General features: G+C 36.9%; 1 protein-coding gene across 1 annotated transcript in view; it reads right to left on the reverse strand.

The window, feature by feature from the left end:
• Positions 1–18772, reverse strand: part of LOC139133215 (adhesion G-protein coupled receptor D1-like) — a 38634-nt gene that overhangs the window by 11938 nt on the left and 7924 nt on the right. Inside the window, exons 6-8 of the mRNA XM_070699686.1 lie at positions 9989–10097; positions 6956–7156; positions 5191–5263 (exon numbers count right to left, since the gene is read on the reverse strand). Of these exons, the coding sequence (XP_070555787.1) occupies positions 5191–5263; positions 6956–7156; positions 9989–10097 (383 nt within the window). The remainder of the gene's footprint in view (positions 1–5190; positions 5264–6955; positions 7157–9988; positions 10098–18772) is intronic.

Below are 18772 nucleotides of genomic sequence, written 5' to 3' on the forward strand. Positions count from 1 at the left end.
ACCTTAATGTCAACTAGACGGTTTTTCGTTTTACTCTGCATGTTGAGATACATGGTATTTAACTTATCAATCCTATACATACGTAAACTGAAAGGTTATATTGTTGATATTATGAATTCGGGTCCGGACTAGAATTCAAATGTTAACAGTAATAATGCACTTTACACATATACATGCTGCTTTGATAAGCTGAATAGCGGGTGTTTTAGCGTGGGTAGAACAAGAACTTGCATGTCAAATAGCGTTACCCGTATGTCATGATGGTTTTTTTTAAAGAGTACCAAAGGTCTGCATCGTGTTAGTGTTTTAAAATTAGCTAAAACGAACCAGTGTTTGTCATTGATGGACACACTCTAGTTGCATTTTGTAATAAAAATGAATCTACGCTATAAGCTGATAGGACACTGGAAAACAGTCAGGAACTGACGTCAATACTGAAATACATTGATCACTAATGGCTTGCCGTTTCGGACAATGAGTGATCTGTCGGTCAGTACCTCAGGTCAACAACAATATCAAAAAACTTTATCAGTTTTCAAATGTCCGTCATGGCTAAGACGTTTAATGTGAAGTACAGCTTAGAAGTTGGCATTGTTGATTACCGGATATTTCTAATACAAGTTGATGGAATCTCTGTCAGCCTTTTTGTATAACGATGATAGAGAATTTTTGTTTTCAAAGAAGACATACGGGAACACAGTAACTGAAACTTAATTGGCCGTCTGGACTTATTCTTGTGAAATCGACCAATGAAATATTAGGTGTCAGAAAGATTGAAAGCTACATTTTAGGCCGATTAGTGCAGGCAGGACTTGCAGAATGAACTGACCTCGCACTTCAATATTTGTTTGAGCGGAGAATTACTCAGCAGACCTTTTCAAACTGAACGGAAGTGTGTTCCTCGGGCTACCAGAGAGAGAACGTGTGGAAACACTTCCAGGCAGTTATTGAAATCGCGTGTAGGACTTGCTGGAAATATAAAAGCCCGGGAAATTCCTTTCAGACGTATATTAATGTTTTTCAATGTAAAGAGCAAAATCAAACAACCATTTTTCTGATCCTGAAAGTTTTATATAAACAAACCGTGATTCGATGTTGCTACTAAGGAATGTACATAAAGGTTTGGTAAAATGCCAATAATGGGTTAGAAAGTTCAATGCCGTGTTTGCCGTGTATTGTTGCCAATGTTACAAACTCATCAAGTCATGGCATCTATTTTAATATACGTGATTCAATTTTGGGCAACCCTTACTTGACCTTCATTATGATCAACTCATTTTGAGTATTTCAGAATTGAGAATTGCAAAGGTCACGGCCAATTAAAACACTGTCCTACCAACTGAAGGTGTGTACAATACCCTGTCAGTAAGCAGAAGCACGGATGATTTCAGAACTGTGCGAAGAGGGAAAATGTGAACTATATTGGATGCTCGATGACTCAGAGATAGAACAGTGATACTCAATTTCCGATGAGGGTGAAGGAAACACAAATCCGTAATTGTTTGCATTTGAACCCGTAAAAATGCCAACTTACGGTGAAAAGGGGAATTAAATTGAATTGAATTGAATTGAATTGAATTGATTTGAATTGAAGACAAAAATGACCAGCATATGTTGTCCGCATTTGTTGTGTGAAGTCAAGTTATTCTGAATGGTTTACGTTGGTAAGACGTGACTGAACTTCACAACTGTAACGCATTTATCGCAAAAAATATCCTTCAGAACACATAACGTATCGCTGTTTTGTTTTTTATAAACATGATTTTCCTTCATGACCACATGATTCAACAAGTCAAAGCCCGGACTGCGAATCTGTAAGTCAATACCCACCTTCGAAGATTAAGCCGTTCATTAAATCTTGCGTTGAAATCACCATTATATTACCATGCCCTGAGCGTCGCATTTTGATTGGTCGAGGTGAACCACGTGACTGACAACAAATACACAGTAATGGTTTCACAGTTTACATGCCCGTGAATATGAATAATAAGATTAACAACTCAAAGTATCGTAACTTTACACCTCAAACGTAAATCATAATCAATCACAAAATAAAATGGAGCACTTGTAGGTCAAGTTGAGATACTTTTTTCTGAAAACATCTCCGGATTTGCCAATTTTTTACAGCGCGCGTGACAGTGCGTCGCGTATTGCTCAGTTTCTGGGGCCCAGTTGTCGTTCGCTCCTGAAATTTTCGGAAATTTTGACGGTTTTCTTAGGTTCGCTGATAATATAATGGAAATAACAGACTCCGCTCTGACCATTAACGTTTATTTGTGGGCGCGGGCTCGAGGAAAGCCAAATTAACGGGCTCGGCATGCCTCGCCCGTTAATTTTTGGCTTTCCTCTCGCCCTTGCCCACAAATAAACGTTAATGGTCAGCGCGTCGCCCGTTATTTCTATAATATTCGATGAGTATATATGTTGAGTGAAATTTACACACTCAAAGCACAGATTGGAGTGGGCGAATCGTCACGGTTCGTAATTGACAGCAAGGGGGTCACTGTTATGCAAATGTTAGCTGTACTCTTTACTTTCGCTTTCGCAAACCGTGCTACCTATGCGAAAGTTTTCAATTACGTTCACCACTTACTTCATGTGAAAAGAAATACAGGGTCAATCTTGTACTTAGGATGGATTCATAGAACTGACAAATGAATAAAGAAGGTCGATATATCAGCGCTGATTAAAGTGATTCAAGGTTGGTTTTTTATTGATTTTTTTCTTTGATAGATTGTAAATTATGGTGTGAGAAGTCGGTATTTATCACTGCGACATTACTGTTCAGCGCTCTAGGGTGTGAAGTCAGCAGGTTAATCTTGCAGATTGCAAGTAATCCGTCAAGCTGAGGGCGTTTGGTGACAAGGCAGGGCATGACACCAGGTTTATAATCAACAGGGCAGTAAGGATTTCATCAATCACACAGGGTGCTTAGACAGAGCGTGTTCTGAGAAAGACCCGGGCTGTGGATATGTTAGCTTGTTTTAATGAGATCACGCGGTGAACTGTTTACGAACAGTAAATCGTGCAGGCCAGTTTACAGTCTAACGGACTGAATGAAATACAACTGTCTTATCAGTTAGATGTCTGCAGAAATCAAGATAAATTATTCAACAAATAATTCACAAATTGCCCTAAGGACACGAGATTACTTTGGAGCATTTGCATTTATGTTTCATTTTCCTTACATAATAAACGAAGGCATCTGACAGCAGTATCGGATGAGACTTTTGATGAGAATCCTAGCGATCGAAGTTTCTGTGTGCATGGGTTTACGAGGAATCGATAGAATATACACTAAGAGTGGATAGACTCCTCAAGCATTTCATTTCAGAATATTTTGTATGTGTACAATCTCAAAATTCAAAGGAATTCACCTATAACTGATTAACGTGACTGCTTTTATGAGTACAGTACGAATCGATGCATTTTGTTCGTAGCAAACTGAAATTATACGCTGATTGAAAGCTGAAAATAGTGATTTGCTATAATTGTAGGCTACTCGACATTTAAAATGTTATATTCGAATTGCATAGGCATGTGTGATACCTAATCCTCTGCGATGTTCATATTGTATGGTACAGAGTGCGTTGGCAAAACGCGCCCACGACTGATCATCGACTGCAAGTGACAAATAATTCTGATGTAAGGAATATATACTTTACATGTATATCATATATGACAACTTTTGAATAAAAAAAAAACGTGAAGTACTAATTGACACAGAAGGATGTGCAAATGTTGTTATTTGAAACGATAACTGAGTAACTCCAAATCTGTATTCATCCACAGGTCTTATTTCTCATATTAGCGATTTCGAATGATGCAAACCAAAGAATGGAACTGCTGAAAGTGAGATTAATTGAACTGTATATCAATTAAAATACCATAGTTTGTAACTATCATGAGGTGTTAGGGGTGTATATTACACACTGGTTGGAATATCACATGTGTTAAGAAATAATAGTTATTACAGATCGGTTTGGGTTTGGGGTTTATTGCGACGCCTTGTAATGTGACGTAAATAGCTTGGAAAATTGAACAGACGAGAGGAGACTGGTTCGTGCCTGACAGGAATAACAAAACGCACAGACTCAATGACTGCACAAGAAAAGGAGGAATGGCTCCTTTCATGTTTGAAAGCGAAGATTACCCCGTATTAATACCTGATAAATTAATGTCAGCGTGGATAAGGCATTATGAGAGGCGTAGTGGAACGATGTTAATGGTTCGAAGATTATTGCGTAGCTATAGTGCAATATTTTTGTCAGCATCACTGGATACCATAAGTCCGCATTAGAACTTATGAAAAATTGAACGCTCAGGCTGAAGACTCTGTCAGCCGAAAACCGTGGCATTAGGCGTACCGGGGTTTTAGGTAACGTTACCGAACCCAAAACGAACTGTTGCATCGATCCATTTTCGCTCCCTGACATGTGATAGGAAAATGCAGCTAACGCAAAAGAAATCCGTGGTTTGACTTTGTTCGACACTTGTCTTGCCTAGCTTTCTTTTGATACAGTGCTGTATCATAGGGGGGAGGGGGGGTAGGAGTGAAGACTGGCTGACAGAGGTAGCGATTCGCATTAATCACTTGGAAGAGGTTTTATAGCTAGAACCTCCCCCGCAATCCTATTAACTCGTATCTAAGGCTGTGCATCCACTAGTCTACACTGTCGCTGATATTGATGTATATCAATAACGTTCACGTCACTCGAAAACGAGGCTCAGTGAGATTCCATAGCCCGCAGCTGCCGCTTTATTTGAGAAATAACCTTAGTTTGACCGATATAACTACAAAGTTTTGCATTAAAAAGAAACATTTTAGGGATAGGGTAATATAACAATAATTGCGATAGAAAAGAAGAAGTGAAATTCGAATATGATACTTTGAATGAAGACTTAATTAGTTTTTCAATACAGCTACGCCTACGTGAGGTGTTATGGTTTCTTATATCACAGAGCAAATGAAAATGAAGGAGAGAGCAGAACAAATTTAAAAGCATTTTGCATCATGGGTACTTGGCAATTTTCACACCTTTCATACTCATCCGGTGAAATTAATTTGAGTTGATCCTTACTGACAACAATGTCACCTTAGAAAGATATTAAATGTGTCTTTTCATTACAAGTAAACATTAAATGGCTGTTATTTGCAGTGGAATTTTAAGATCTGGGTTTCATTCTTACCTTATTTTGGAATCGTTGTTCTCTGCAAAGACTTCGTGGAAGTAATACACCGCGGCAAAGACGACACGTTTACCTGTCAGGATGGACGGGAGAAAGTATCTGGTCAATTGGTGGCATCGCTAATCGATCGAATGTTATTGTTCAAATCAATTGAGGTCTTGCACGCCTCGAAATTGAAAATCTTCAACTTTTGCTCAAACTTTCCCTAGCGAAAATTTAAATCATTCCCTTTCAAAATGAAAATTCAACGTCAAGGTCATCGTGCAATCTGGTACTAGAGAAACGAAATTACCCAATATTTACCTAAAAACCAGAAATTCAAAATGGCCGCCATCCCTCTGTAAACTCAAAGGGGGAAAATTAAATTATCGATTTGCACAAAAATAAGCTGATGAAAACTTTCGTTACTCCAAGAGCTGGAAAATGAGCCCCTGCAATTGGTAACCCAAAATGTATTGCAAAGGTTTTAGAGTCAAAATATTTGTCCCCGGGGCGCATTCTACCTATGGCAAATGCTCGTGGTGTTATGGGTATACAACACACTAATGGTCTCCCTTGTTTGATTGAATTGTCTTTGGAAGTGTTCAACAAACTGTTTGCCCAACGAGAGCTTATTTAGAATTCTCTTGCATGCTCGGAATGAAACTAGTATATTCATTCTCTCGAATACTGGTATTAAAATTTCATAATCAGCGAACGACGAGAATAATTTTGGAATTCCGTGGTAAATTTTTCCTAATACACATAACGTTTTTAGCGGCTAGCCTCCTTATTGTTCTGATAAACTCGCTTGGGGATTGTATGATTTCTCCTCAGTTTCTGGGCTTGAAATGAAACGGAATACTTGCCATTTTCACTATCCCAATATCAGTATATGACTTCACGAACATCCTGGTATTGTCGCGCGTTTGAATCCGTAAAGTGGATCGAATACTTTGTCACAGTCAATTTTATTCACTGAATGTATTGACTTACTATACGTACTGAAACACATTTTTTTAACGATTCGGAACAATTTGCATTTTAAGGCAACACTTTTGAACACTGAATACCACCAAATCAACCATGATGTAAGATCATAAAAGGTTCATGAAATAGCCTCTCAGTATTATGCAGACAGAAGATGGAAACGCGAGGCGCCACAGTGTTTTCCGTTTTCTGTTTGCGTTTTCATATCAATGACGGCAAAACTGAACGCGTTAATACTTACAGCTATCATATCGTGTTTTGCTGGTTAATCATACCCATCCGGGATAAATAAAATGTTGTCCTCCGAACCTACGCGAGGCTTTGTTAATTTGTTATGACCGATGTTACTTAGGTATACGTTCAAGCAATTGAATTTTATGGTCAAATGTTCTTAACAACTATGTACGTTGGAGTTTAAGTGCCCTGAAAACAACACAGTCGAAAGACACAAAGCGCGGAAAGGTGCACAAGTAAGATATCCGGTTGAAAAATTCGTAAGCTTAGCTTTTTTTTTCGCTTCTCAAAAACAATTCTTTTTTCCTGCAATTCCAGAAGGGGTAATTAATTTTCTATTGATCAAAACATCAACTAAAACTTCTTGAAGTGATTGATTAGGGAAAACCCTATGACCGGGGATGGGGGCATATGACGTAAGACTAAACAGAGTATGGTCCAGTGGTTAGGGTCTATTGAGACCGTATCATGTTCAGTTCTCCCACAGAAATATTTTTAAATGGGCATGAGCATTCAGGAAATCTAACTTCACAATTCTTTTTAACATCTAGAGTTTTCTTACCAAAAAGCTCATCTAAAACGTCTTCCGGTACACGAATCAGACTGTCGGTGTCATCTCCAGATGGAACAGTTGTATTTTCGATGACCTTTGACCCTTCGGTCGACGAGGACATCGCATTTGTAGCCTGATCCCCATGCCGATGGAATGCGATCTCGATGTTGGTTGTGTTCGTCACACGCGTGCACAGACGGATTTTGATGGCTGTAAAACAAATAAATCGTTGTGACGTATTTTCGTGAAGTTGTATTTTCGTCTATCGGATGAGTACCCTGATGTTATCATAATCTAAGTATTAAAATACATAAACCTAAACCTGATATTCTTTATCCATGCGATTTTAGAAGATGTCTTTGCTTTATAGTATTAGTATTTCCTATTCGTTTAATCTCTGCCCTGTCCTGTGGCGAACTTGTGTGTAGATGTGTGGGTCATATGATGACAAGGGTTCAAAGAAAAATATGGAGGTGTTCGGTAAGCATGTAGGCTTGTACCGCGCTGGATTTCTGTTCAGTGCAGGTATAAGGCAGAACCTGTGTATTTGTGTTGTCGTGTGTAAGTTTTACTTTTACATGTTTTTGAAGACTTTGTTTTCATTCGCGTGTTACCCCATACACACACACACTTTCCTGCTTCTACTAGACTTTTAAACAACAAAAATAAACTCTGAACGTGGAAAATCCATTACCAGAAGGGAATTCCAAGAAAAATGGGTTGTTTATATACCGAATCTGTGTCCCTCGAACTATTCACCGCGTTTTTTTTACACGAAAAATGTCAGTATTTTTACAGCAATAGAAAGCTGCTCTGATCCTTGGTGGATCTTGATAGTCTACGTATATGATGCATTATATTACCATGCCCTGCCCGTCGCATTTTGATTGGTCGAGGTGAACCACGTGACTGACCACAAATACACAGTAATGGTTTGTTTGCATGCCCGTGAATATGAATAATAAGACTAACAACTCAAAGTATCGTAACTTTACACCTCAAACGTAAATCATAATCAATCACAAAATAAAATGGAGCACTTGTAGGTCAAGTTGAGATACTTTTTTCTGAAAACATCTCCGGATTTGCCAATTTTTTACAGCGCGCGTGACAGTGCGTCGCGTATTGCTCAGTTTCTGGGGCCCAGTTGTCGTTCGCTCCTGAAATTTTCGGAAATTTTGACGGTTTTCTTAGGTTCGCTGATAATATAATGGAAATAACAGACTCCGCTCTGACCATTAACGTTTATTTGTGGGCGCGGGCTCGAGGAAAGCCAAATTAACGGGCTCGGCATGCCTCGCCCGTTAATTTTTGGCTTTCCTCTCGCCCTTGCCCACAAATAAACGTTAATGGTCAGCGCGTCGCCCGTTATTTCTATACTAGATTACTTTTGTTGGAATTAATTGCCATTCGTCTTGAGTCACTAAAACCACAAACGATTTATCAACAAAAAGGGAAAAAAGAAGGATAAATGGATGAGTGCTCAGACACTGAGGCTTAATGTAAATCTCGTCTATAGAGTGAGAGGGTATCAAATTGTACTTTAGACAAGGAATTCGAGTCTGTTTGCGTGGGAAAAGGTTTGCCATGGATATTCCTGATCGTGAAGGATGATTTTCTACGATAGAAATCAAGGAAGAGGTTAAATGGGCGGATTAAGAGGATTGCAGTTGAGGTAAGTGTATGATTGGGAATGCGGTGTGAGTTGCAGTAGTGTTTTACATTCATTAAGGCTATTGTCTGGGCTATTTTAAAACACTAACCGTGTAGTACCTTGTTTTCAGATTTTGTCATCTTTTTGTTGCAGTAGATGGTAAAATGCAGTGCAGGGGGGAAACCGGGTATTCGGTTGGCATGGCGACAATTTCAGGGTTAAAAATATGAGGAAATTTGTGGCAAAGATATCTATTGAACGAAAAGTCATACAACAACCGAATTTTTTCTGTAGCATTCAGATGTATATGTATTACAATATGAACCTAAATCTATGACTGTATAAGATGTCAATATAAATTAAATCATAGTCATCTCGGTAAGATTGAAAAATTAATAAATTTCACAACTTTCCGTCAAGTTTCTACTATGACATGATTGGATGACCTTGTTTTTTGAGGTTTATTTTGTAAAGTATTTAATTTCACATATGTTGGCTGATTTTCATTGCATTCCAACCATTCTTTCAAGAGATATTACTGCCACAAGAAACGAATGCAGTACAAAACACAATTGTTAGGAGTATTGGATTGAAATGTTTACAACATAAAGGTGATACTCATACTTCATGCAAAGTTTACGACCTCAAAATAGGGTATTCGACAAGTTTAAATTGTCAGTTAGAATTCTATTTACAAAAGCCTGGTTGTAATTGCTTTCTAAGTGAAAAATGAACTGTTAATTATCAAAAAAACATTGATTTTATAATCAGCATGATAATGAAATTCATGTGAGATTCTTTACTTGTTATGTATATGGACACCATAACGTCTAATATGGTTTGTTTTCTGGTTTAATTGCTATACCTGAATGAAAATCTTCATATGCCTTACAGTAATATCCACACAAAATATAAAACAGAATCATTTGTTGCAAATTTCTTCCCGATTACTCATTGATCTGGCTTTTTTAGACTGCAATTAGTCTCAAACTCACAATTTCCACAACGCCATATTTTTACCTCTGAAAAAGTCGCTTCAATAAGCAAGCAAATGGTCACTACTTCATACATGATGCCATAACTCAACAAAGTTTTTAGGCAACCAAAAATAGCGATTTACCTGTTTTGAATATATAATTAGACTAAACAAAATTTGACCAGGGGTCAGTGGGAAAAAACGCGATTTTTCTCGATTTTGGTTAATATTTTTTGAAGAATGATATAGCTTATTTGAAAGTATACATGTCGAGGGTGACAATGAAGGAAAAAAATAAAATTTGATTTTTTGAGCATTTTGACCAACATTAGCCCAGACGATGGCCTTAACTCTTTAGAAGTCGATCCCATCGCTGAAACGAGGCATAAGATTCTATGGTATAAATTATTACCAGTAAACTTTAATTTGTGAACTATCCAACCATCGTCTTCAATCCCAGAAAGCGTGTTTTGAAGATAGCTCTCTACAGCTCTTGCCATGATCAGTTTGTTTTCTTCGGCCTAAATTTGCAGAGTAAAAGAAAAAAGTTTTCGCGTTATAATAATTAATATTTAACGGTGCCATGGATAAGTATAGGTAATTGTACGGGTTCGAGTGGGTTTACAATTCTAAACCTCACGGCTTTAGCTGGCATGTTGTAAACCGCACGAGGCCGAAGGCCGAGTGCGGTTTACAACTTGCCAGCTAAAGCCGTGAGGTTTAGAATTGTAAACACACGAGAACCTGTACAATTACCTACTTATACCACGAAAAAAGAGGAAATTTGAAAAATATCATGACCTAGTTGTGCGGTGCTGTCAGAATGATCAATTTGCATTACGCCTTAAAACACCTGGTGTCATTAGGGATTGAAATTCTGACACAATAGATAGTTTAATACAGCTTTCTCATTGGCTAACAAACTGACTGCACTGATCCAGGTGCACATCAATTTGCCACGTGGTATGATGCATGTGCATGTCACTGTGCATCGGCCACGCCACCAGTATGGACGCATACTTGTATATCTCCGACACAATGTAATCAAGCGAAATGGAACGGTTTTGCTCGCAGTTTGATAACGCTATACCACTGGATGACTGAGAGGATTTTACCTAACGGCAAACATGAAAGTGAAAGATTTCCTGCTGCCTTGAACAGTGCACAATTGACTGAAATACAAGGATCTCGCTTACTTCAAAATACACGCAAGTCTACCGGATCAAGCGTGTCAGTGTCGGATGCATGGGGACGTACCCGAAGCGAGAAACTTAAAACAACTCCAGTTAAAAGCAGCGAAATATTCATTTGTGGATGTGTGGAATATCTGGATATCATACCGGCCATTCGGGCAGGTTAGTTTCAATTATTTTCCTATATTTTCCCAGCGTGACCGTTATCGTTATTGTTTCTTCCATCGTGTTTTTGAAAGGCCAGTTTAATATGACATGATAATATTTGAAACGTCCGATGCAGTGGGTCTACCCCGCCCGCTGAGTGTTGTCATTTGAACGGAGTTTAAGTGTGGGATTCCATTACTTTCCGCTCAAATGTCATTCCTTTTCGTCGGCAATATTTTTCAATTATTGATTATTTTCATTAAATTCAGGTTGCTGCAGCAACTTCTTTGTATGTATAAGGGCTTCAATGAACAACTATTTCAAGAATGCACCTTCCATCGTCCTGACGAAGTAGTTCACACGTACAAGTGTATCAGCAATTTCCAGCAGAAAACCGTGTCTAATGCTTTACAGCCCCCACAACCTGTGACAAAAGTTGATGTAAAAGTTGAAGAGTAGCATTCTCCGTGCTGCTCGTCAGATACCACTACGTTTAATAACCCGGTACACAAGTTCATCAGGCCATATTTTCATTCAAAACCAACACGGTGATAAGTTGAAGTGTAATTTTCATTGAAATGTAATTTCGCTAGTTCATTAAAAGTTGCCACATGTACAATCTGCCAGATGTTTGATTTTCGTTTGTATGTAGATTAGTAAACCTTTACGCGTACATTGATATGGAAAGTAGTAAACTTACGCCTGTATTCATATGATAATGAAGTCTATTCATTAAACTGTAAGGTTTACTAATTTCCATATCAATGAACCGTAATGGTTTACTTATTTGCATAAGAACAATTGGTGTTGCGATAATAAACGTACGGTGATAACAATGTGTCACATTCCCATGAGTGGTATAACTTGCTATATGCATGTTACAAGACGGTTTCTGATGTTTTAAAGTAAAAATGTAGTCGGTTTCATTATCGCGAAATACTGTAATTATATGACTATCACAGACTACACATGTCACAAGACGATATTTAAAATCGACAACCGGACCCCTGAGACAAGATGCAGGAAACGAGAGAAAAAGTAAAAGTTCTAGTCAAGACGCAAAGACTTGGAAAGTTTGGATAAAAATGCGAACGTTGCTTTGTGAATTATTTGTTAAGGTAGTTCGCACCTTGAAAGTGGAAGCCTTAAACTTTTGCTCAAACTTTCCTCAAGAAGTGTTTCAACCATTCTCTTTCAAAATAAAAAATAAAAATCGCGGCTCACCGTGCAAATTTTATTACTAGAGAAACAAATAATCCGAGATTTACCGATATTTGAAATTTAAAATGCCGGCCATCTCTGTGTTAATTCTATGGACGAAAATAAAATTTTCGAATTTCGAAAAAACTAAGCCGGTAAAAAGTTCCTACACCAAGAGCTTTACAATGAACCCCCACAAGTGGTATCTCAGAAAATAATTGCAAAAGTTTGAGAGTCCGAGTATCTCTCCCCGAGGTGCATTCTACCATAACATTTTCGTTTTCATTGTTTTACTACAGTTAGCTATACACAGTCCGGGTCAGCTCCAAAATTGGAGACTCATTATGATAATGTATTCCGGCATTCAGCCAATCATCGACCAGATTACATCATTAATAAAGTACGGGTCACGCTGTGTCACAAATTACCCACCAAGTGTGATCGGCAGTTTTGGGCCGCTTATTAAGCCCCTGTCTTGTGAATTTCGACGAATTTCGACAGTCAACATAATCCACGTGTTCTGCAGAAGGTCATGTCCAACAAGGAGTCCGATTAGTGAACAAATATTCGAAATATTGACGATTCATTTCTACCCCAAGTTTATACTCGGCTGAAGCTAGCAGCCAATACCTAGCAGCCAAAACTATGGTGTGGAAGCTAGCAGCCAAAACTTGCAAGCCACTTTCCTCCTATATTTTGAAGTCAAGTGGACATCATTCTAACATACAAGGTTCTTTATACATGTATCAACACAAACACATCATTTACTAATTAATTTCTTTGCATAAATTATCTCAATTCTAATTAGCACCTGGTATCCCAGCTAGCCTATGGCTATAAAGCACAATGCATTGTCTGCTGGAATGAAAGAAACAGTGTGCACCCATTACACCTAGCATGTCTTACACATATACATCCATACTAACAAACTACACTTGTCTCATTTCTTAATTAATTTCTTTGCATAAATTATCTCCATTCTAATTAGCATCTATATGCTAGCCTATAGCTATAAAGCACAATGCATTGTCTGCTTGAATTAAAGAAAGAGTGTGCATCCATTTCATCTAGCATGTCTTACACATATACACCCATTCTAACAAACTACACTTGTCTCATTTCTTAATTAATTTCTTTGCATAAATTGTCTCTGTTTTAATTATCACCCATAGCCAATGGCCACAAGAATATATAATAAGTGTCCGTGTCGATGAAAGAAAGAGTGTGCACCCATTACACCTAGCATGTCTTACACATATACATCCAAATTAACAAACCACACTTGTCTTATTTCTTAATTAATTTCTTTGCATAAATTATCTCTCCTTTAATTATTACCTATATGCTAGCCTATGGCCATACAGCAGAATATAGTGTCTGCATGGTCTGCTTGAATTAAAGAAAGAGTGTGCATCCATTTCATCTAGCATGTCTTACACAAATACACCCATTCTAACAAATTACACTTGTCTCATTTCTTAATTAATTTCTTTGCATAAATTATCTCAGCTTTAATTATCACCTATATGCTAACCTATGGCCATAGAGCAGAATATAGTGTCTGCCTGAATAAAAGAAAGAGTGTGCATCCATTTCACCTAGCATGTCTTACTCATATACATCCATACTAACAAACTTCACTGCTCTCATTTCTTAATTAATTTCTTTGCATAAATTATCTCCAATTAATTAACATATATATGCCAACCTATGGCCATAGAGCAGAATATAGTGTCTGCCTGAATGAAAGAAAGAGTGTGCATCCATTTCACCTAGCATGTCTTACTCATATACATCCATACTAACAAACTTCACTGCTCTCATTTCTTAATTAATTTCTTTGCATAAATTATCTCAGCTTTAATTATCACCAATGTGCTAACCTATGGCCATAGAGCAGAATATAGTGTCTGCCTGAATAGAAGAAAGAGTGTGCATCCATTTCACCTAGCATGTCTTACTCATATACATCCATACTAACAAAATTCACAGCTCTCATTTCTTAATTAATTTCTTTGCATAAATTATCTCTGCTTTAATTATCACCAATGTGCTAACCTATGGCCATAGAGCAGAATATAGTGTCTGCCTGAATAGAAGAAAGAGTGTGCATCCATTTAACCTAGCATGTCTTACTCATATACATCCATACTAACAAACTTTACTGCTCTCATTCTTAATCAATTTCTTTGCATAGATTATCTCCAATTAATTTACATAAATATATGCCAACCTATGGCTATACAGCACAATGCATTGCCTACTGGAATGAAAGAAAGAGTGTGCATCCATTTCACCTAGCATGTCTTACACATATACATCCATACTAACAAACTTTACTGCTCTCATTTCTTAATTAATTTCTTTGCATAAATTATCTCCAATTAATTAACATATATATGCCAACCTATGGCTATACAGCACAATGCATTGTCTGCTGGAATGAAAGAAAGAGTGTGCACCCATTTCACCTAGCATGTCTTACTCATATACATCCATACTAACAAACTTCACTGCTCTCATTTCTTAATTAATTTCTTTGCATAAATTATCTCAGCTTTAATTATCACCTATATGCTAGCCTATGGCCATAGAGCACAATGCATTGCCTACTGGAATGAAAGAAAGAGTGTGCATCCATTTCACCTAGCATGTCTTACTCATATACATCCATACTAACAAACTTTACTGCTCTCATTTCTTAATTAATTTCTTTGCATAAATTATCTCAGCTTTAATTATCCCTATATCCTAACCTATGGCCATAGAGCAGAATATAGTGTCTGCCTGAATAAAAGACAGAGTGTGCATCCATTTCACCTAGCATGTCTTACTCATATACATCCATACTAACAAAATTCACTGCTCTCATTTCTTAATTAATTTCTTTGCATAAATTATATCAGCTTTAATTATCCCTATATGCTAACCTATGGCCATAGAGCAGAATATAGTGTCTGCCTGAATAAAAGAAAGAGTGTGCATCCATTTCATCTAGCATGTCTTACACATATACACCCATTCTAACAAACTACACTTGTCTCATTTCTTAATTAATTTCTTTGCATAAATTGTCTCTGTTTTAATTTTCACCTATAGCCAATGGCCACAAGAATATATAATAAGTGTCCGTGTCGATGAAAGAAAGAGTGTGCACCCATTACACCTAGCATGTCTTACACATATACATCCAAATTAACAAACCACACTTGTCTTATTTCTTAATTAATTTCTTTGCATAAATTATCTCTCCTTTAATTATTACCTATATGCTAGCCTATGGCCATACAGCAGAATATAGTGTCTGCATGGTCTGCTTGAATTAAAGAAAGAGTGTGCATCCATTTCATCTAGCATGTCTTACACAAATACACCCATTCTAACAAATTACACTTGTCTCATTTCTTAATTAATTTCTTTGCATAAATTATCTCAGCTTTAATTATCACTATATGCTAACCTATGGCCATAGAGCAGAATATAGTGTCTGCCTGAATAAAAGAAAGAGTGTGCATCCATTTCACCTAGCATGTCTTACTCATATACATCCATACTAACAAACTTCACTGCTCTCATTTCTTAATTAATTTCTTTGCATAAATTATCTCCAATTAATTAACATATATATGCCAACCTATGGCCATAGAGCAGAATATAGTGTCTGCCTGAATGAAAGAAAGAGTGTGCATCCATTTCACCTAGCATGTCTTACTCATATACATCCATACTAACAAACTTCACTGCTCTCATTTCTTAATTAATTTCTTTGCATAAATTATCTCAGCTTTAATTATCACCTATATGCTAGCCTATGGCCATAGAGCAGAATATAGTGTCTGCCTGAATAGAAGAAAGAGTGTGCATCCATTTCACCTAGCATGTCTTACTCATATACATCGATACTAACAAACTTCACAGCTCTCATTTCTTAATTAATTTCTTTGCATAAATTATCTCAGCTTTAATTATCACCTATATGCTAACCTATGGCCATAGAGCAGAATATAGTGTCTGCCTGAATAGAAGAAAGAGTGTGCATCCATTTCACCTAGCATGTCTTACTCATATACATCCATACTAACAAAATTCACAGCTCTCATTTCTTAATTAATTTCTTTGCATAAATTATCTCAGCTTTAATTATCACCAATGTGCTAACCTATGGCCATAGAGCAGAATATAGTGTCTGCCTGAATGAAAGAAAGAGTGTGCATCCATTTCACCTAGCATGTCTTACTCATATACATCGATACTAACAAACTTCACAGCTCTCATTTCTTAATTAATTTCTTTGCATAAATTATCTCAGCTTTAATTATCACCTATATGCTAACCTATGGCCATAGAGCAGAATATAGTGTCTGCCTGAATAGAAGAAAGACTGTGCATCCATTTCACCTAGCATGTCTTACTCATATACATCCATACTAACAAACCTTACTGCTCTCATTTCTAAATTAATTTCTTTGCATAAATTATCTCCAATTAATTTACATAAATATATGCCAACCTATGGCTATACAGCACAATGCATTGTCTGCTGGAATGAAAGAAAGAGTGTGCATCCATTTCACCTAGCATGTTTTACACATATACATCCATACTAACAAACTTTACTGCTCTCATTTCTTAATTAATTTCTTTGCATAAATTATCTCCACTTAATTAACATACATCTGCCAACCTATGGCTATACAGCACAATGCATTGTCTGCTGGAATGAAAGAAAGAGTGTGCATCCATTTCACCTAGCATGTCTTACACATATACATCCATACTAACAAACTTTACTGCTCTCATTTCTTAATTAATTTCTTTGCATAAATTATCTCCACTTAATTAACATATATATGCCAACCTATGGCTATACAGCACAATGCATTGTCTGCTGGAATGAAAGAAAGAGTGTGCACCCATTTCACCTAGCATGTCCTCCACATATACTCCCATACTAACAAACTATACTTGTCTCATTTCTTAATTAATTTCTTTGCATAAATTATCTCAGCTTTAATTATCATCTATATGCTAGCCTATGGCCATAGACCAGAATGCATTGTCTCCTGGAGTCAAAGAAAGAGTGTGCATCCATTTCACCTAGCATGTCTTACTCATATACATCCATACTAACAAACCACACTTGTCTCATTTCTTAATTAATTTCTTTGCATAAATTATGTCCAATTAATTAACATATATATGCTAACCTATGGCTATACAACAGAGTGCATTGTCTGCTGGAATGAAAGAAAGAGTGTGCATCTATTTCAGCCAGCCTGTTTTACACATAGACATCCATATTGAGAAGTAAGACTCGTCTCATTTCTTAATTATTTCCCTTGCATAAATTGTCTCTAATTTAATTATCACCTATATGCTGGCCTGTGAATACAAGAGAATGCACAATTGTCTGCTGGAAAGAAAGAAAGAGAGTGCATCCATTTCACCTACCAATGTCTTGCATCCATACTAACAAATAAGGCTTCTCGCATTTCTTAATTAATTTCGTTGCATAAATTATCTCCATTTTAATTACCACATAATCGCTAGCCTATGGCTATACATAGTATGCAGTGTCCGCTAGAAAGATAGAGTGTGCATCCTTTTCACCTAGCCTGTCCTGTGTCTTTAGATCTATACTAACAAACTTCACAGCAGACTATGCACTCTGTTCTACAGCCATAAACTAGCATATACGTCCCAATTATAATTGAGATAATTTATGCAAAGAAATTATTTAAGAAATGGAAGAAGAGTAGTCTGTTAGTATAGATGTGTATGTATAAGACTGGGTAGGTGAAATGGATGCACATTCTTTCTTTCATTCCAGCAGACCGTGCATTCTGTTTCAAGCCAGTATACAGATGCTAATTACAATAAAGATAATTTATGCAAAAGAAATAATTAAAGAGTTGAGGTATATGAAGTCTGTAAGTATTGATGTACGTGCAGAAAACAGGGCAGGTGAAATGGATGCACACTCTTTCTTTTGTTCCAGCAGACCATGCATTCACTTCTACAGCAATTAGCCACCATGCACATGCTCATTATAATAGAGATAATTTATGCAAAGAAAATAATTAAGAAGTGGGACAAGCGCAGTTTGTTAGTATGGATGGATATGTGTAAGACATGGTAGGTGACATGGTTGCACACTCTTTCTTTCATTACAGCAGGCAATGCATTGTGCTGTATATAGCCATAGGCTAGCATATAGGTGCTAATTAAAATGGAGATAATTTATGCAAAGATATTAACTGTGAAATGAGACAAGTGAAGTTTGTTAGTATGGATGTATATGTGTAAGACATGCTAGGTGAAATAGGTGCACACTCTTTCTTTCATTCCAGCAGGCATTGCACTTTGCTGTATAGCCATATATATAAGGCTAGCATAAGGAGTCTAATAGAATGGAGATAATTTATGCAAAGAAATTAATTAAGAAATGAGAGCAGTAAAGTTTGTTAGTATGGATGTATAAGTGTAAGACATGCTAGGTGTAATGGATGCACACTCTTTCTTTCATTCCAGCAGACAATGCATTGTGCTTTATAGCCATAGGTTGGCATATATATGTTAATTAATTGGAGATAATTTATGCAAAGAAATTAATTAAGAAATGAGACAAGTGTAGTTTGTTAGTATGGATGTATATG

Source organism: Ptychodera flava, chromosome 5 (assembly GCF_041260155.1).
Source record: "Ptychodera flava strain L36383 chromosome 5, AS_Pfla_20210202, whole genome shotgun sequence".
NCBI classification, from domain to species: Eukaryota; Metazoa; Hemichordata; class Enteropneusta; family Ptychoderidae; genus Ptychodera; species Ptychodera flava.